At 41.8% G+C, this 21137-nt stretch overlaps 1 protein-coding gene across 3 annotated transcripts in view; it reads left to right on the plus strand.

The window, feature by feature from the left end:
• The first annotated feature begins 10460 nt into the window (after window positions 1-10460).
• Window positions 10461-21137, plus strand: part of bcam (basal cell adhesion molecule (Lutheran blood group)) — a 43999-nt gene continuing 33322 nt past the window's right edge. The window contains exon 1 of one of the 3 annotated variants that reach the window (XM_067510970.1): window positions 10461-10780. In XM_067510970.1, the coding sequence (XP_067367071.1) occupies window positions 10717-10780 (64 nt within the window). In that variant the 5' untranslated portion in view covers window positions 10461-10716. The remainder of the gene's footprint in view (window positions 10781-21137) is intronic. The other 2 variants (XM_067510969.1, XM_067510971.1) reach the window with 2 other exon arrangements.

The following is a 21137-nucleotide window of genomic DNA, read 5'->3' on the forward strand; positions in this document are numbered from 1 at the left end:
CACACAATTATACAAAATCTGTCCTTGGACTCAAACAGCCTTCGGTCTGTCACTGGGCTTTTGTTTGTCTATCTTACCTCCCCGAATAGATACATAGTTAAACCGGCTTATCCTCTACTGTTGTGAGTGGGCCACTGTCTTCCTTGTGTATATGCGTATGTGTGTCACAGAAGGAAACTGTGTGTGAGAACATTCTAGGCACTGACTGTGTATATGTGTGTGTGCAAAAACAGTGTGACAGAGAAGTAAGATTGCATTAGCGAAAATCGTATTAACCGCTGAGCTTCTTTCAAAGCTTCCTCTGCTCTTTACTCCGTTATGTCAAAACATCTCCTGAGAAACCTGCATTTTCTAAACCAGTCCAAATGCAGTCTGTGCACATTTCTGCACATTCCAGAAAAAAAAAATGCTGGTTAGTGAGCGCGATTACAAGCAATCTCAAACCTGTCGGTTTCATGAAGACAGGGTGAGAAAGAAGCTGAGACCAAACACTACGTTTGACCGTTTGACGATCACAGGAACCTTTCATGGAAATGCAGACACACCACATGGACCCGTCCTCTGAGAGAACAATTAATTTACTGGCTGGTTCCTGCTGTGGCAGAGGTTTGGTACAACATTAGACTAACTTTATGCACTAGCCTCCAGGCCTGCTGAATACGGGCAGGCAGCAAAGCAGAGGGTCGTGCTCCTCTGGGTCGTAATAGAGAAATTGTCCTCCTGGTTTCTCACTGTCCCATTTTCTCTTCTCATTATTTCATTTTCCATTTTACAGCTTTTTTTTTTCTCACCCTCTCTCCCTTTTTCCATCTTTCTCCCATCTGGCTGTTCCGGCTGGGGTCAATACTCACCGCTCCTCAGTAGCATCAAAACTCAGGAATCTCATGAATAGCAATGTAGTGAAGAGGCAGGCTCCCTGACATTTGGAAAGTGTGTGTAAAACTCAGTCTCAGTATTTTGATTGCAGTGGATCAATCTCTTGTATTTTTTTTTCAAGAAAAATGTATGTTTGTTTGCATCATTATTTTCTCCATGACACAAGACAGTTCACTGTCCTAAAATGAACATAATGCAATTATTGTCTGTAAACTTTGCTGATATCATCCAGACATTTCTTGTATGCTTATCAAAAGCCTGGTGTATCTCTTTGCTTTTTGTAGCACAGTGTATAATGTTACACATGCGGTTAATCATCTCCTTCAGCCACTGTCTGCCTGTCTGTCCAAACTGTCTGCGGAAGTTTTTGAAGGTCAGCATTAGTTTATTCACATGAATCTTGTCTGGTCCATTAGAGTTTGTGTGTGGGGGCACCTTTGTGTCTGTGTGAGAACACTTGGTGCTTTCCAGACAGTCCCGATCTAGTTTTACGGGACCCCACATCTTTCTTTGGAGACATTCTTTTTGTTCTGCAACTTCTGCCCAAAATTGCTTTACTGACCTTTTTTAACTTCCTCATTTCTCCCCACATTTTCTGTCACTCTAAACACTTTGTTGCTGTCTAGCTCTGCTTCCTACACTTTCACTCTTAGCCCCTATCAAACACCCACCCACCCATGTTCCTTTTTCTCTCTCTCGCTCTCCCTCTCTACTCAGCTGGTGGGCCAGCGAGGAGGCAGTGCATGCATTTGAGGGCCTTAATCTGCTCTTTCTCTCCTTTCCATTTCCATTTCAATCCTCCGGTCACAGCTGGAACCAAGGCACTCTGCATGTAGACGAGCATGAGTTGACTTCTTCTAAAATGTACATTCAGACAAGAGATAGGCAGGAGAGAGGGGGGTGTGAGGGAGAAAGGGCAGAAGAATGCAAGATGAAGCAAAGCAACAGATGCTGACAGAGGGAAATCATTCAGTTTAACTTAATTGTCATTCAAGCTTAGCTGAGTGCACAGAGGAAGAACATTTCTGTGGGTCGCACCTTCCAAAAAAGAACAAACGACAAATGATCAGTCAACTGAAAGTTATTTGCTTAGTCCAAGTAAACAGTACGAAGTGGAAAGTAAAAAACATGAAGTACAAAACAAAATCAAGGTTGGTTGTGTTTCAGTTGGAAAAATTGGGATTCTGTGTGTGTGTTCGTGCGTGTGCATGTGCGTGTGTGTATTTCTTTTTATATGGGTAAAACTAATGGGATTAGTTCTGTGATATATCTTTGGTCTTTTGAGTTACTAATACTGCAAATCTGCATAGACATGAAGTTTTAGAAGGAGTTTAAAGTTCTGATGAGCTAGGAGTTCAAACCATTTTTGTGCTTAAGAAACACTTCAGTGTGACCTTGTGTAAACTGAATATCTGCTTGTAATGTAACTTAAATTTAAAAAAAAAAAGGAAGATAAAAGATTTTGTGGAAACCATAGAGGATATTACCCACATGTTCTTGGCAATCCAAAGTTTTTGAGGTCAAATATCTTCAGCATGACTTCTTCAGATTTCAGAATTACCCAAAGCTGATTCAGACTGTTTTCAGTTTCACTGCACTTCCGGCTCATGCGCTCACTATGATGTGTGCCATTATGACTACAGACAATCTCTGTTCGTCTCCGCTTGCGGTCCAGTGCCACGTCACCCTCCCTCAGATCCTGACAGCGATGACAGATGACCACGAGGTCATCAGTGAGTGTTTGACTTAACAGCCAGGCTCATGTTGATAGTGTCAGAGCTCTGTTTAGTGGAGGAAGCAAAATGGACTGATGAATATGGAGGATTGTTTTTGAATGATAGAACACACAAGGTCTGTGAGCAGTCATGTGATCTTTCAGCAGCGTCCATTGTGAGGGGCGCAGATATAAACACACCCTCATCCATGCACCCTAATTGAAGTTAGTGTTGTTGGATAGAGCCCCTAATGCACACCTCTCAAGTGCTGTACAGCCGGGCACTCAGGTTTCAGTCGAATACCATTTATGGCAAAACCCATCTGCTGCCAATAGATTACAATAACAGATATTGATTTGAATGAGCAAGCACAGAAGCAGAAGTAATTCACTCATAAGAAAGTAATCAAGTGTGACAAAATGTGTTGGCCAGTTAATCTGACTATTTAATCTTTAATGCCAGTCACTGTCCACTCTAAAATAAGAATATGTTACAAATGTTCTTTTTTTTTTTACTCTCTAATAATAAAATGGTTAGTTCGCTGTCTGTACAGGTGAATAGCTAGACATCAATGCAATAGATGTGGAGCACCTGAACTCACAGGATAAGCCAAACAGACCAAAAATAAAATATAAAAATGCAATTAATGTAATTGAAAGTTCTTCTTTCCCCGTCGAGATGGTGGCTCTTCTTACGCTGCCATGCCACTGCTATGTGATAAACAGCTTTTCTACCTGTCACGTTTCCACTGACAGCCCACTAGTGAGGTGCACTAAATCTCACCATGCCAAGCAGTCTCCCTACCCAGCAGACCAAGCTTAGGCAAACTGAATGACCAGTCAGACGGGCCACACAGCCTTTCAAGTGCTTATTGTTGCTGGTATTGATAGAAACGTTCTCCTCTTTTCCTCTCCTTCCTTCTCCATCTCCTGCCTCAAATTGATTCACTGCACTCTGAAACACATCAGTCTCTCCCCCTTTTTCCCTTCACTCGCTTTCTTTTGATGTTGGCTGTACTGACACTCTCACTCTTCTGTCTTTTATTCTCTTGCTGCTGTTTGAGAAACCTGCATCTCCTCCCTTGCTCTATCTCCTCCTTTTGTACTAATTGACTCTCAGCCCCCCTGACAGCCACCCACGTCTGACTTTCTTCCCAATCTATCTTATATTTGCCCCCTCAATGCTTCATTCTCCTTCTTCTTCTCTTCCCCCATGTTCCCTCCTAGTGCCCTCCTGCAGAGTCACAAAAGTCTGTGTTGATGGCAACACTTGGCCATGGTGCATGAGCGCGTGTCACGGTTCTTCAGCCCCTCATTGTGGCTGTAATGCCATAATTACCCCCTCCGTTATGGGCATAAGAGGGTGAGAGAGAGGTATTTTTCATGGGAGAGAGACAGAAAGGAGTGTGAATATAAGGGAGAAACAGACAGAAAAGACACTGGGCTACAGATCTCAGGGGCCAAATCAGTGGCAATATAATGGTTCGGACTTCATTGGACTCACAGATGGGTCCCTCAGTTGGGCTTTATCAGACTCAAACACAGACGTGTTGAGACAGATCAGGCAGCACTATGCAGGCATGGAGATGAATACAAATAAATATAGCTCAATTAACTCAAGTAATGAGCTGTTGTTTTAAGTGCGCTTGAAAATCTCTGCAAACATCAGTTCTGAGATTAACAAGCTGCAGTTTTGAATCTCATTTTGGATAGAAACTTTTTGTTGGTCTTGAACTACACAATGTGTTCGACCTCATTGTTGTTGTACAAGTTTTTGTGTGGATATCATTGCTTTGGGTCACATCAAGACAACCGCCAGGACAGCATACACATGCAAATATAAATGTGCTCAAATATGTAACTACACCATTTAAGTTTGACAGAGGTGGTAATGCTTCTGCTTTTTTTGTCATAACCTCAGGGCAGACACAGAGAAAATGCAATTGCTTGCACTTCATTCAGTGTCGAATGATGATTAATATTCTATAAAATGGTTTGTGTATTCATATTAAAAGCCAGAGGGTTTGAGAGCAGAGACGCCACCAACGTAGAGTTGGTGTAGGCGCGAGGAAGTCTACAGAGCCCAGCAGGCATGGTGTGTGTGTGTGTGTGTGTGTGTGTGTGTGTGTGTGTGTGTGTGTGTGTGTGTGTGTGTGTGTGTGTGTGTGTGTGTGTGTGTGTGTGTGTGTGTGTGTGTGTGTGTGTGTGTGTGTGTGTGTGTGTGTGTGTGTGTGTGTGTGTGTGCGCGCGTGCGTGTGTGTTTGTAAGCAACTGAAAAGTGCTGTATGGAGACGTTAGAGACTTTGAAGGCAAAGAGCTGATTCCTAATTAATTTTCCTCTTAAAGCTACATTTACATGCATTACAGAAAAAGATGTCTGTAGAAAAGCCAACTGTAGTTCAAGAGTATCAAAGAGTTAGCTGTATAAAAACAGTAACTGTGGAAAATATTATTTAGTTTCATAGGATGTTCATAAAACTCTTCATACTTATCCTTACTAAAGCCTGACTTATATATTTTTAAGTGAATAAGATTCCATTTGTAAATCTATATCAATTTTTTACTGGGACAATATTCAGAATGGATTAGAGAACATTAATGAGGAATTTAAAAAAATAGAGACATGTGGTTCGATATCTACATCTGGTGGTGCATGAAATTAAATCATGAACTGTGGACTAATTGTGTGCCATGGATTTGGTTTTAATTCATCCCAGCCACTCACGTTAAAAATCAGGCTTGATGTCTGCCTCTCACTCATTGGTGCTACTACTAGAATGTCTTTAAACTCATCCATAAAAGGGGCTTTACATAATTCTTATGCAGTAATTTTGCAGAATGTGTTTACATTTAGTATTATGGAACCAATTTTAATAGAACAAATAGAATTATTTGTGCTGAAAATTATATTCAGATAATTTTGGGAAAATCTCTGTAACAAGGAATTGGTCTGATTCTCTCAAGGACTTGAGAGAATCAGACCATTTTTGTATTTGAATGCAGCGGCTTACAGTTGTAAATTAGAAAACGTCTTAATATCCCAGTATAATCGCAATGGCGATCACAATGAGTTAAATCTGTATTCAGAGCTCTAGGAATTGACAGTAGATTCTCTCACTGCTCATCAGTTTAACTGGATGGTATATCAAGCTCACAAATTAAAAGTGAACTGTTGCATACTAAAATACATGGGGGTTGGATTATAGAGTGGATGTCCTCTTTAAAACCATGAAAACTAAGTTGGCTTTTCATGATCATGGCCTGCGTTCGTCAGCAATGACCACACAGATGACCTTTATGATGCGCTGACCTCCTCTATAGGCAAAGAGGTGGGCATGTGACTTTGGTATTGTTCAGCATCATTTCCTGTAGCCTGGCCCCGTCCATGGTGGGCATGACAGATTTTCCTCCCACAGAGTTACTGTCTAGAGTGGGTGGTATTGTGCATGGCTCCTAGTCAGAGAGAAGTCACTGTGATAGACACAAACACACAATAAAAGACTCGGGCCTAGGGAAACTTCACAGGGGACATAAACAAGGAGCTGCAGCTCATTTGATCCTGTTAGACCCAGCACTGCAAATGCACACTTCCTGAGGAGTGTCATCTACTGTTGTTTGGCCCACTGAGTGACATGTCTAAAGCTGGTAAAATAGAAAGTGATGTTAGGATGACTCACAATGATTAATGACTCCATTGTTGGGTGTATTGATCATCGGAGCCAAATGTAAGTGATTACATTACATAAAGTAGCATTGAATTCTCAGAAAGTAGCTTCATCGCTTCACAAATCCTGCACTGACTCACACTCCACTCTATGTATCACTGGCAGGAAAACAGCTTTGTGATCATCCGTGGTCCAGCCAAGAAAAGATAGTCTAAGAAAGAGAAGGAGACAGAGTGAGGGCTGGAGAGGAGCGGGAACCGAGGGTAGTAAAGATACATGGAGAAATTAGAGTGGACAGGGATGAAGAGAAAATATACAGAGAGAGACTAAAAGAGTGAAATAAAGGGGTTGATCAAAGCATCACAGGGTAAAGAGTGAAGCTTCAGCACATCTTTCATTCATTCTTCCCTGCAATGCTGAGACCAGGCATGAGAATTCATACAAGATTACAGCTACCTTCACTTTCTCCCACCCCCCCCCCACCCTCTTTTTTTCTGCCTATACTTTGCTATTAATCCCCGGGGCTATACGCATCCTCTGACTTTAGAATTAAAGTTCTCCCCTTCTCCTCCACTTCTAATCTGCTCTCTTCATTATTCTTTCATTACACATCTCAGTTCTCTTTGTAGTGCCTCCGTGTCCCTGTTCCTCTTTATCCCCTTGCTTAAGGCTGATGTGTCAAATTTTCTCCCTGTCAGGTAACCTAATTTTTGACATGGGGTGGGGGAGGTAAATCACATAAAACAAGGGACCATAAAGGTGGCTGATTTATGTTTTGCACGAGGCGACAATTTGCCTATAAGGACCTTTCAGTAAGTGCCATGTAGCAGCATGAATTTATTTCCCTTGAAGTCTTAAAATGCTGACAAGTCTGTGCTAGCAGACATGTGACATGTTTTCCTTGCTAGAGGAAAAATAAAGGCATCACTAAGACTATGTTGTGGTGGACATCATGTTAATTCACAGTGTTGCCTGTTGTCATCCATGCTCAGGATGAATTGTGATAACTCTGGTGATCTATTAAACACAGAGACCAGTTTTACACATCAGAGTTTATTGGTGTAACCTCTCAGACAGATGGTGGGAGGCAGCTTTTGAGCTTGTGGAAGTGAATACACAGGTCTGCAAAGAGCTCGGGAAGGAAATATTAAACAACGTTTGATCGGTTTTAATGAGGCAGTAACTACCCTGATGGGGCAGACAAAAGTTCTCTGGACAGTGCCTATGCACTGGCAGGGGGCTTGTGATTCTCAATTGGAAAAAAACTGAAAACCAAAATTAGTCAGCCACTGTACACTACTCAGTTTGAAGCAAGGGTATTTGGGGGTTTATTGGAGTCCAGCCATGCACTTTACATGTGCGGTGTGTCCTTAGCTTATGACTGTGTTCCCTTGAGTTTTTTGCAGTGAAAAAAACGATAATGTGAATCTTCTATAGTAGTTATTCTAGTCAGATGTACTCTGACTAACTGGAATCAGCCAAGGTTATCTCTTGGCACCGATTCAGTTGTTATTGAAAGTAGTATCTTAAGTTCAACAGAAAATAGGAATTTGTCTTGGTTGGTGATCGAAGTGGGTTCAATCAGACGGTGATCTATAAGGTACAAAGATGAAGAGTTTGCAGCACTTTTAAAAAAGCTTAGTTGTTGTTAGGCATCAGAGCAGCATGCCTTCTGAGTGCCTCCATGTATGTTAGGCATGTCAAGGGAGAAGGTCCTGGAGCCAACCTAGGAACATGCTGGAGGGATTATATCTAACCTGGCACCAATGGGGTGCAAGAGGATATGGCTGAGCACAGGGAACATGTGGCCATCTTTAACCAGATACAGTAAGCTGCAGAAGTGACATGAGCCATGGGTGGATGCAAACTCATATTCATTTGGTATGAACTACAACATTATGTTTGGAGGCAAACAGCTAGAAATCTAAGTGTGACTTGTTGCTGTTAATTAGAAGTTTGCATTCCATTGTATAATAACAGTCTGATTACTTTTGTTTACACTGTGAGTCCAATACACATACTCTTAATGCCAGGTATGGGGGAACATGGCTTTAAAATAATAGTATTTGAACAGTGCTCCCCACTCAGTGGATTATATCAAAGTACACGAAACAGAAGGAGGATGACTACCCTGTCATCGGTTGTCTGACACCACTTTTACAAATAGGACACAGGGCTACCTCCTCATGAAGTTTAATCTTTGCTGCACCTTTGTTTTCTATAGTGAAACCAAGCTGAATTCTGTGAGCTGCTGTTTGTCACCAGAACTGAATTCAACAATTACTTTGCATTTTACAGTAGTTCACGGGATAGAACTCCTGTCACCATCTTTACTATTTCTTCCTCTCAAGTCTTCACTCATCCCCGCTTCTCTTTCCATATTGTAGTAATCTCTGTCTTTCCCCACTGTCCAAGTGTTTCCATCAACTCTCCTTTCCTATGCCTTTCACTACCCAGCTCTGTGTCCTCCTTTGTCCTTTTCCATCCTTATTCTCTTCCGCTCTTTCCTCCATTAAGTAATGAGCCAATACAGTAAATCGCATCCACAGCCACTGTATGTATGACTAAAGGCCTTACGTAAGAATATCCTGTGCTTGGCTAAATCAGCAATGCGGCATGATATGAGTCTTATGTAAGGCAGTGTGAGGGTAAAACCATGCGAAGTCCTTCACCACAGGACAGAAGACTTGTTAGTGGATCTCATGTCTCTACAGCACTGAGAGATGATTATGACTAGGTCGATATCAGGGATGAGTGGCTCTATTGATGTTCGTCAGTGGGAAGGCTTTTTTTCCTCCTCCTGTCATAAGCAGAAATCCAGAGTGAGAGTGTGTGAGGGTAAACTTGCTGCCTCAGTCTCATCAAGCTCTATACAATCGCTTACCACTGACTTCTTTAAGCATAAAACAGCTGTGTGTGTGTGTGTGTGTGTGTGTGTGTGTGTGTGTGTGTGTGTGTGTGTGTGTGTGTGTGTGTGTGTGTGTGTGTGTGTGTGTGTGTGTGTGTATTCCAAGCAGCTCAACTATCAGGCCCCCATCCATAGGGGTGACTCTTCCATATGCTGCGATGCGGCAGGTTGCAAGTATAATTTCTCATACAACAGGGCTGAGAAAATATTAACCAGCTGTTTTGAACCAACAGTCTTTGGAATGTGTGTCTTTGAGTGCAAATGCTCTGCGAGGGGCTATTGTTACGTCGAGGGGGTGCCAATTTTTTGTGCTGCTTCACAGTTAACCAGCCTCAGACAGAACAAAACTGTGGTCAGAATGTACACTTTAATGGGCATTAGTGCCAATAAGTAATCTTGTAGAAAACTAATATTTGATTATGGTTTCAAACGTCTAGCTGATTTGACCTATATCAAAGGTCATGGAATACACACTTCTACCACTCTGTTTAGTATTACAGCTTTGTGCATAAGCCACACAGCTCCTCATAATAACTGTATATCTGAACTGTAAATACCCAAACAGATTTTGAAGGGGTTACATGTCTAGGAATGATTGGTATGTCAACGACACTCAATCTTAGCCCACTCCCAAAAAACAGCCTCTGGTACTTTGAAAATGAAAATCATTATTTGAGACATGCATGTTTGGTATGGTTCATGTAAAATGTCTAAACTGTATACAGTTTGTGTTTGGAACAAAGTGATTGGAGAAAGCTGATTTTTTTTTCTATATAATTAGTGGGTGAGATAAATATCTCTGAAAATGATTAATAACCTTCTGGATTCATTTACTGGCAGCTTTAAAGTACAGTGGGTGTTACAGCTGTGGAATGTGTATTTTGCAATTTCCCACTCCATAAAATGGTGGTTTTTCTACAGCCTATTTCATTATAGGTAATGTAGTTTTTTTTAAAGCTGTGCCTCCATAATTTGTAAAAGTGACATTGACATTTAAAAGCTTTGAGGTAAAAAAAAACAAAACAAAACAAAAAAGAAGCACCAGTAATATTCCACTAACAGGGAAATAATATACACCACACTGCTAAAAGTTTTTTTTGCCAGGGAAGGGCATATGTTTTGGCGTTGCAATGAGTCAAAAAGCCCTAATGATAAAATCACTTTTAAGTTCCTTTAGAGAAATCCTGCGGGCCCCAGTAGAGCTGCAACACGATTAGTCAAGCAGTCCTTTTACTGCAAGTGGGGTGGAGAGAGAGGCAGGGAGAGGGAGGGAGCCAGGGAGAGGAGGGGGTTGTAGGCTACTGGGAGTAGAGGGGGTCACCTTTTGTGCAAATATATCAACCAAGAAGACTGCCAGCAGCATCAGATTTCTCTGTGTGTACGTGTGTGAGGGACAGAGGCACTGCTTTGGCAGAGAGAGAGACGGGGCGAAAGACTGAGAGGAAGCTTTGGAGCATTGGAAGAGGAAAGAAGACTTGCTGCTGCCAGATTACCACAGTCTAAAACCTCAAACAAAGTGAATACTTTTCCTTGAAAAAGTTAGAGACGCGGCCATGGACGGGATAGCACTAAGACGCACGTCGCTTTTATGCACCTTGCTTCTGTGTGCATTGCAAGGTAAGTGTGTTTGAAACTTTCCGCTACGTTCTATTGCTGTCTGCCTCTTCCTCCTGGATTTGTCGTGCACGGAACGCGGCGGCGGGTTAGTTTTTTTTTTTTTTTTTTTTTGTGGTTTCAGGCTACAGATTTATACTTTCCTCTCTGACGGCCTTGCAGAAGTCCGCTCTTACAGGACAAACCTGTCCGTACACGCCAAAGTCCGAAGCGGCTCATTAAGTCGTTTTGCTTAATCAAACCTGTTATAGTTTGGCTGTTTGCTGACAACCTGGCTGCGCAACGAAGCGAGAACACGCCGGCGGCAGGTGGATTTATCCCGAAATCGACGAGCATCGTTGTTTGAACTGGTCAAAAAAGGCTTTTCAGCAGCCTTCAGGAGGCTCAACCCCAGCGCACTTGAAACTGCGCTGACGGGCTGTTTTGAGGGCTGATGGTGGCACTTAGTTGGCTTGTGCGCGTTACTTGCGTGCACCTAAACACACCATTACGTACCTCTGAATACCACAGATGTGTGTGTGTGTATACATATGTATATATATATATATACATGTGTATATACACACACACACACATATATATATACATATATATATACATATATATATATATATATATACACACACACATATATATGTGTATATACATATATATATATATATATATATATATATATATATATATATATATATATATGTATATACACACACACATATATGTATATGTATGTGTATGTATATATATATATATATATATATATATATATATATATATATATATACACACATATATGTGTGTGTGTGTGTAGCTTTAACGGAGAATCTGCAGAATACACGCAACATGTTTTTTTTGGTCATTGATTTTCTGAACTGAAAATTAAAGAAAGGTGCGTTTTATTTTGAAGACCATGTTGCTCGTCTCATTCATGCTGGTGTGGTGCAGTTTATCCTTTGATGTCTGATCTGCGGATTCACTGTGTCTCCTCTCACCCTGAGGACCCCTGGGTGCTGCTAGAGAGGCTTAGCTAATTTAAACACAATTTGACTTTGACTTATATGATCCTTATTAAAAAAAGAAAAAGAAAAGTTTGTAGTTGTTAACCAAAGTCAAGTAGCCTTCATATTCTGCTAAGGAGTGGTTTTACAAGTGTAATGTCAGTGAACTTGATATTTTTCTACCCACCAGAGATTTGCCATAACACTAGTGTGTTTTTTTAAATACAAATTTTATTATCACTAATATTTCAATAACCAGCAAATTGTTTAATAATAAAATGTCGGTTTCATGTCAAACATGTACAGTTGTAGTCTTACATTGCTCTTCCTTGTGTGTGTGTATGTGTGCGTGTGCGTGTGTGAGTGCGTGCCATAATCTAATTTACAAAGACATAACTTTCTCAAAGAAATTTATAATTCTTAGCATGCAAGCAGTCAGTCAGTGATGGTTTGGAGCAGGATGAGCTAAAGGGTGGGGCTGGTTGGCTTTTCTTCTCTCGCTGCATCTCTCAGCATGTTTGCAGGCCTATGTGTAGTTTTTTTTTTTTTAATCTCAAAGAACAACTTCACTTTATATCAGCATTGACCTCTGGGTTCAGCAGGGTGAGGTTTGCTTCATCTCTTGCCCTCCCTGTCTGGCCTCTGAGACAGTTGTTTTGCTTTGCTGTCTGCCCTTCATGGAGCCTTTTAAAAGGTGTCTACCCAAAAGTCCCCTGTAATTAATGAATGCATTGCAGATGATCACAGATCCCTGTGTACAGCAGTGGGACACTGATTTAAAGGCTTGTTCCCAGGTGTTTGAACCCCTCCCCACGCTCCCCTCATGCCTCAAGTCTGCAGAAGTCTGAGGGGAATAAAGAATCTTCTCACTTTGGTGCTACAAATACAAATACAAATTCCTCTAACAAACGTTTGTCACTGAAATTGTATTTCTGAACCCACTCTCTTTTTCTCTTTCTTGTGCAGTTGTGTTTTCTAACAGCAATTGCTGTTTGCTCTCAGTGGGCTTCTGTCACACAGACCTGCATTTCCACACTTACTGGTCAAGCAGACATGCAACTTCTAAGCAGTCAAGCATAGAAGTGCACTACATAGAATCACAGACGTGACACCTGCATCCTCTCCTGTAAAAGTGTCTACAGACGAGCATGTATGCTGTATTTACTTATGCAGTCCTGACATACATAAACTGTATGTGGTGCATGGCAACCTGAGGTGCCCCAAGCTGTTTGGCATGCCTGGGCCTAGGATTGTGCTGACCCTTTGACCTGCTCACCCAGACTCTTTGGTAAATGACCTCAGTTCTGCGCTCCTGAGATTCCTTTGGGTTTTACATCACAACACAGAAAACAACATGGATCAGAAAACATACTGAAATATAAGTTAATTTAAGGTTTTTAAAAATTCTCGCTGAAATTAGAAACATATTTACTAAGTGGACTTGTATGCATTTAATAAGTAAATGTAATGTATTGTGGTTGTTAAAAAAAAGTTACTTTGTTTTATCTGCAGAGCTGTCTTGTTTTCTCCCTTCACATCGATTTTTGTCATTTTGGGGGATAAAAAAGAACAAAGTTACAAAAGTATAGTTGAATGATCAGATGAGTTTGAGATAAATGGTAGCAACTCCAAAGTGACCAGGAACAGGTGGAAAGAATCATTGTGACAAGCATCAGCTGAGTTCAAGGTGTTAGCTACTGACATGCAGCATCAGCCTCTTTGTTTATCGCTGCCTTAACTCCCACAGTCATTTCCTCACTTTTAATTTCAATCCCTCCTGCCAGCTCAGAATCAAAAGTGCACCCCCTGCAGCCACGTGCAATTATTATGGTATTAAGCCAGAAAAAGAGCCATTTAGCCATGAGGAGATAAAAGCTGGGGGACCTCTGTCACAGCTGTCCTAGGGCACTTGGTTTAAGCATTAGTGTGTTCTTGAAAGCACGGATACTAAACTATCAATAGGCATGCAGTGGTGGCATATTATATGTGTGTAATTACAGAACAACAAAGTAACGCACACATGCAAACATAATGTAAAATGTAGATAAAAGCACACACTGTACATGTCTCTAACTGCAGGATTCTGGAAACCTTAGCTCATACAGCAGTGAGTGACAGATTGATAGTGGTTGCTTTCTAAGAGCAGGTCCATGTTTGCCCCCTTGTCATTTAGGCATCTGGAGAAGTGGGCCTTGGAAAGGTGGGCCCCTAATTACTGAGGTGATTCATTCATTGTGTGTGACAACGACTGGGTTGAGAACTGACATGGAATGAGCTGCATTCCTCTGGACACGTTGAAGCTCGCTTTGTCGTGTGTGTTTGTTTGCCGTCACTTGTGACTCTTATAGAAAAGGCCTTGCTTTTCTCACTTTAAACCCTCATCTCACCACAAGCCACAGACAGTAATCCATGTAAAAACAAATGGACAATGTGGCTTCCATGTCTAAAGTCTGCGTCATAGGTGAAAATCCGGTGTCTGTGCACAGCAAAGGTGTGTTGTTATGGTTTGACTAAGTTTCACTCAGCACAACAACCATGGAGCACAAGTTAAACATTAGTCAGTAGAAATAAAAAACATGTTCAGCTAGACTTTTGTGCAGAAGTCCATTAAGTAATCTGTGAGCTGATTACAAGCCCGTTAGAAATTGGGGAGGGTTGCGTCAGGAAGGGCATCCGGCGTAAAAACTGTCCCAAATCAACATGCAGACAATGATCCGCTGTGGCGACCCTGAACTCACGGAATAAGCCGAAAGGACAAAAAAAAAAAAAAGCTGTGAACAGGGGATTGGAGCTCATCAGCGTTCCTCATACCCACTAGTGTTGCTTGCAGTGAACGACACAGTTCACATGGTAGCTGGTGATCTGGCAGTCGGCACTGGTATGCAGCTGGGCATCAGCAGATGGTAGGTTGCATGCACGTGGTTAAATCTGGTTTGAAGTCAGTTAGCAAGAATAATTTGTTCACAGTGGAGATGGAAAAGTTTATCCCTCTGATTTTTTTTTATCCACTTATCCCCACAAGAGTTTCAAAAGAGCTGCAGCCAAAGCTGTGATTACACACATACACTCACTTCCATGGGTTCTCATACATTAAGCATAATCTCCTGAAAACCTTTGTCTACTTTTCCATCTCTTTTCCTGATGGTATGTCTACTTCCCGCTCAGTCTTGTCTCTCTCTTAGCAAACATTCTCTCTCCTTTTGTTCCATTACACTGACACTAGAGAGTAGGTCATTCATTGTCCTGTTGTGTTTGTGAGTGTGTATGTGTGCACGTGCTTGCTGTGATTTACCATGTTGTCTTTGCATGTGTTTACCACTGTGTGCAGGGTTCACAGTTAATGACGCTGCATAGCTTCAGGAAGATTGCCTGCTGTGTGTTAGTGGGAGAGGACTCTGTTTGCTTTGACACTCATTCCTAGAGCTGTTCTTCAGTGGATTTATGGCCACTTTTAATGATTTTAAAATAGGAATGAGTATCCTCCCTCCCTTGGCATGTTCACTATTGTTTTTCATTATCCAAAGCAAACGTTGCAGTATGACGTCTGCCTTGCCCACTGTCTGTGATTCAATCCTAATTTAAAGTAGTTTTGTCTCAAAAAGCAAAAACTACCAAGACTATTAAGAAGAAGAATGGGGGCCAGTTGGTCCAGTTGTTCCACCCCACCAGGTGTGTCCCCACCCAGCCACCAAGGGCCACCTTGGTGCCAGTCCCAAGCCAGGATAAAATTGGGGGGTTGCGGCAGGAAGGGCATCAGGCGTAAAAATGCATGCCAAATCCAAGTGCGGAACACATTCCGTTGTGGCGACCCCTGAAGGGACAAGCCGAAAGCTGTTGATCTATTAAGAAGTGGTGTAGAAAGAAAGCTGACAAAGGAAACTGCTGATTACTTGTTTGGTCTGTTGCTCTGAGGGAGCTGTCTAATCATCAGTGGAAGCTGTAGGGAGGTTAGGAAGTCTTGTTATTCTTGTGTCAAGGGCCATGATGATGATGAAAATTTTTAAATGCAGCCTTGAAAAGAGGCCCCATGATTCTGTATGTGTGTCCTTGTCTCTACCTCTGCGTATGTTATAGTGGTGATGGTTTGGGGGGAGGAGGAAGGTTGGAGCAATTCAGGGTTGCAGCAAATAAACTCATTCAGGAGACGAGGTTAAGTGATCCAGATGCATTTAGCAAGATATGAGTATAAGGATCTAGTTCTCAGTGTGTGTGTTCTAAGAATATACAAAGTAGCACAAATGGTTTGAACAGTTTTAGTCGTGTGCTATACAAATCTGTCATAAAACAACAAAGAGCGGACATAAAACATGGCCTTCACATTTTATGCCTGCTCCAGAAAATTACTTTTACAACAGTCCTCTTGTGTCCTGCCCAGCTGTTTTAATCTGTCAGATTGCGTGTAAGTGGGGATAACGTGAACAAAAGCAAAAATAGCAGAAATTGCAGAATTAAGGATCAGACAGGCAGAGTACGTCAGGATTGAGGGATGCCAATTAGGAATGGGGGGAATGTCACGGAAAAGCCTGGATCTGTGGCCAAGGAGATCATTTTCCTGGCAGGAGAGAAGAAATCCTAACCCCTGCGCCCCTCCAACCCTAAATCCTCCATCTGACTGTTGGCTGGCAGAGTGTCCTCTGGGAGACCTGCAAGCTGTTGCTTTTCAGACTTCAACAGTTGCCTCAGCAGCAGTTGTTGAATTCACCCTTCTGAAAAAAACAGTGATAACCCCCTTTGTTCACACTGACACACACACACACACCCTTGTGTTCTATTTCACCTTGTGTCTTTCTACACCACTGGTTTGGGCTTTTTTGAAAAGACTTAAACTGTATGTTTACAGTGAATGCGCTTATTTATTAATTTATTCATTTTGCTCCTAGTTTTTTTTATATATTTATATGACATTACAGTAAATGCTAATGCAAAATAACTGTACATACTGTTTTGAAACTACTTTCTGCTTCACAGGAAGTAGTTTCAGAAATATGAAAGGGGAAGTGTCAAAGAATTCTTTTCCTCTCAAGGGATGAGGGTCACTTGAAATTTGCCAGGCTACAGAATGTCCCATGTTTACATACACTATGAGTATGAAGGGGAGCAAATTTACTCAAAAAACTGCCACAAAGATAGGCCAAAACCATGGGGATTACTCCCTGAAATCACTTTTCATGTCCAATCTCTGTTTTCCATCTGTCAGAAAACATTCCTGTGTGCCCCTATGACTTTAATCTAGTTAATGGTTAAGCAGCAGTGGTTAACCTCCCCAGCGAGACTGGTCACTGTTTGACAATGAGATCCTATTGCTTTAACTGGGCCCGGGGGAACTGGGAGAGAGGAGTGGGAACATTAATCCTGGACATCGGTAAGGAAGATGAGGAGGAGAGGATAGCGAGGTTAAAGAGGGGTTGTTGTGTGAGATTCAGAGGTCGTGCTTTGTATGACGTCATATTTTTGTGTGAGAAAAAGGGGCTCTCCATGTTACCTGAGAACCAGTGTCATCACTCTGCAGATCCAGTGTCAGTTTTTAAGCCTTCCGCCTTCTGAGTTAGGCAACTGCCCTAAGGACATAGCTCGTCTTTGTTTTATTGAGGTTTTGCTTACAAGAGCCCCACTGAAACAACGACCACAGCACTAAAGTTCCCTTTGCTCCTCTCTTCCTGTGTGAACTTGACTTTGAAACAGAAAAGTAGAGGGGTAAAATTACCATGGTCTGACTATTAATGTTGTCCTCCAGTCACATCCTGTTCTTAACTTCAGTTTGAGTCTCTTTTTCTCTGTTCGTTACATTTCTCCTTGGAATTAGCTTGGCAGTCTCTTTACCACACCCTGCTATTTGCTCAGCTCTGTAAATTGTCACATCACTGTGGGTTTCTTATCTTGACATTCCTCACGTCTCTCTTCTCCACAAGCCTTGTGGCATATCACAGATGTCAGTAAAAAACATATGATCCTACTTGACCGTGTGTTGTCTAATCGTCAATACAATACAATACCTGTGTCTCAAATCCCTGTTAATTGTTAACAGTAGGGGAAATTAGTGTTTTTCTCTTTTCTGTCTGACAGTTCAACTAATGACAATAATAAACCCGAAGGGGGTTGATTTAGTCACATCTAGTGTTACTGTATTTGTAAAGTTGCATCATCTTAGTACAACTTAGTGCAAGTGGTGGAAAGTACTCCATTAAGGAAAGTGCATTTCTTTCAGAAATTTCTTTTGTTTTCAATGTGAAATCTTGTGTGTTGTTCAGTGGTTATGGCCATATTCCCGTAATACAAGGAGAGTCAAGTTTCAAGGCATCATTTTTGATTCAATCGAGCAGGAAAAAAGCACAAACTGGTTCTGGTACATGAATATTTAATCCAAAATCAATAGTATTCAATTGGGTTATAACTCCATCTGGCTAAATGATTCCACAATTATATGTCTGTGCAATCAGAAGAATAACAAATGTGATGGATAGTTGGTGTAGGGATAATGCTTAACTTACAGAGTGCCTAACTGGTTTAGCCTCTTGTTATTAAGGCCTAAAGTAATTATAACCCCTGTGTTTTGCCTTGAGAGGCATGTTGCTACCGTAAGGCTAAATTTAGATAACAATGATTGAAACTGAATAATCATTAAACTGAACATTCTGAAAGTTCATGTTGTAGTACATGTGAATATTGAGTGCAATAGATATCTGGCCTTCCCTGGCTGCCGGATGGAGTGTTGAAAGAAGCTTAGAGGTCTGGGACAGGCCGCTTGTAGGACCCTCTTTGATCCCAGTGCCCACTCACATCACCCATACACGCTTCAAGATTTGTCTCTGTGGAGAATGATGAAAGTGGACCGACTCCCCATGTCAATTAGCAGTTTGGGTGTGTGCGTGTGTGTGTGTGTGTGTGTGTGTGCCTGTTCATTGAAAGTGCTGTGCGAGGGTGGGGTTGGTTAATGGCAGAGGCAGAGAGGACACATGTTCAATAATAAGGCCTGACAAAGGGGGACAGGCAGAGGGAGGGATGGAGGGAGGATGGGATGGGAGGGCTATGGGGCATTCAATATGTCACTGCTTTTGATTATCTCTCTTCTGCTTAGGCCTGGAAATTAATCATAATAATATTAGAGAATTTTTTCCAAATTGAAATACACCCAAAAATGACCTTTGAGGTATAAAAGGATTAGATTTTTTTTCAGTGCAACAAATTCGCTTGTGATATTGAGCTGGGCTGGACTACGGTTAAAGCTTATAATTATTTTCATTAACAGTGAAGTGAATATGCAGATTTGTTTACATGTAAAATATAATAAATGTTGAAAATAATTATCATTGGAGATTACTAAAAACCAAGCAGTATATGTGAAACCAAGCGTATATGTGAATGATAGTGTTAACAAGTGGTATACTTGACTAATAGACTCTGTGCAGTTACGAGTGTGACTTTGTTTTCATAGATTAGCCTCGAGTGCTGGAGGCAGCATGAGAGCCAAGTGTATTCCACTCGGCTGCGTTCACCTCAAATCACAATGTGTCTTGGTTCATATTGTGCATGCTGCAGTCCCTCGACTCCTCACTGCAGCACTTTTTAATGTATCTTTCATAGAGGTCTTTCTCTTTCTGCACCTGAACAAGGCTTCACTGTTAAAACATTCCTGTTGGCTGTTGGAATGCAGGTATTAAAGAAGGGCTGATTACACACACAACAGAGTGAGAGACAAGAAGGAGAAAGAAGGAAAGGAAGCAGAGAGGAATGGAAAAGAGAGGGGGATGTAGAGTGAAACACTGGTACTTATGGATTTTTAAACTGTGTGTGATTGTGCACACATGGATTAATACATGTATGTATGTGTGTGAGCATCTACACACTTGTCAGAAGGGGTGTCTGGGTATTTGAATGTGTGTCTGGAATGCAAATCCCATTAACGACATCAACGCCGCAGTAAATGAGTTTGTGCCTGTGTGTGAGGCCAAACGGAGTTAGCACTGGGTGTGGGACAGGCTGCATCCATGTGTGTGGGCACCCTTCACTTGGAGCAGTGAGTGCTGTTAGGAGCCTGTGAAAAGTACTGCAATGGCAATGTGAACTGGAATCCAGAGTTAACAAAAGTTATAAATAGGTGTGTGTGTGTCTGTGTGTGTGTGTGTGTAATCCCGCAGTACCATTTGGTAATGGGACTACAATGTAAAGCCTACCAATGCTTCCAAAGCTAGAACTACCTTTCTTTTTCTTTCTTTAATTTATCCTTGACATTTCTGAAACAAGGTAAAGTTTTGTTACCCACTGTCTGTCCTTTCTCTTACTCTTTCTTAAAAATTGTGGGTTGCATTGTGTCATATTGTGCCACCATCGCTGGGCCTCCAGGATTGCCAGCTGGCGATACATGATTTCTTGGCGCGGAAGTTAGCAAAGCAAAGCTAGCCAAAAAAATCAACCATCCACCTCCTACACCCTTTTCTGTAGCCCCTCACCCATACACACACATACTCACCCTACCTCGCCCCATCTGTGACTGAGTGAGTGCGTGTGTGTCAGTTTGGCACTGGTTTAAGGGCAGTTGGCGTAACAGTCCAGGAGAGCATCAAAGCGGTGCACACCGTCGGCATTACATGGCAAACAAAGTCAAAGCACAGCGTGCCACAGTAACCCCAAGCTAATGCTAACTATTAATTCACATTTGCTGGGAGATGCTAAATGCTACGTATGAGGAGACTTGCACCTGGTGGTTACACTGGTACGAGCCAAACAATGGGATATTTGTCTTCCTGTTGTTACACACCTGCTCTCTCCTCCTTCGCTTTAGGTGTATGTAAGTGTCAGAACAGGACCTCCTCTCCTTCAGTGCGCACTCTCTCTTTCCTCCACCACCACTTCTTCTTTCTCTATTCCTTTGCCATCTCAAATGACAGAGCAAATAGTGGTAAGGACTGAGATGGAGGAGGGTCAGCTGGACGGTCATAGACACAAGATTGTGATGCTTGTGTTCACTTCTTGTGTGCACTTCTTTCTCTTTAAGGCCTAATTTTTTCCTCCCCACCCGTCCTTGTTTTTTGTCTCTGTGATCTTCTTCCAGTTCCTGCTGTGTTGGTTTCTCCTCTCACTACTGCTATTACCACCAATACTCTCACATTTCTGTCTTTGTCTCGTTCAATTTCACATCCCCCTGTCTCTCTCGTTCTCTCTCTGTGCTGTTTCTTTTTTTTTTTGTTTTTTGTTTTTTTTCTGTCTGTTCCCACTCTGCTATGTGGTCAGAGCCTCTGCAGTGGATTATCAGTCAGTTGACTCACAGAGGGCAGCCAAAGCCTCCATAACAAACATGAGAGAATATCCAAATGATTGGCTGCTTGGCTGTGGAGCGTGGAAACAAGCCTCCATATCAGCTCGAGCCA

The sequence above is a fragment of the Channa argus genome, chromosome 7 (genome assembly GCF_033026475.1).
Source record: "Channa argus isolate prfri chromosome 7, Channa argus male v1.0, whole genome shotgun sequence".
Lineage (NCBI taxonomy): Eukaryota > Metazoa > Chordata > Actinopteri > Anabantiformes > Channidae > Channa > Channa argus.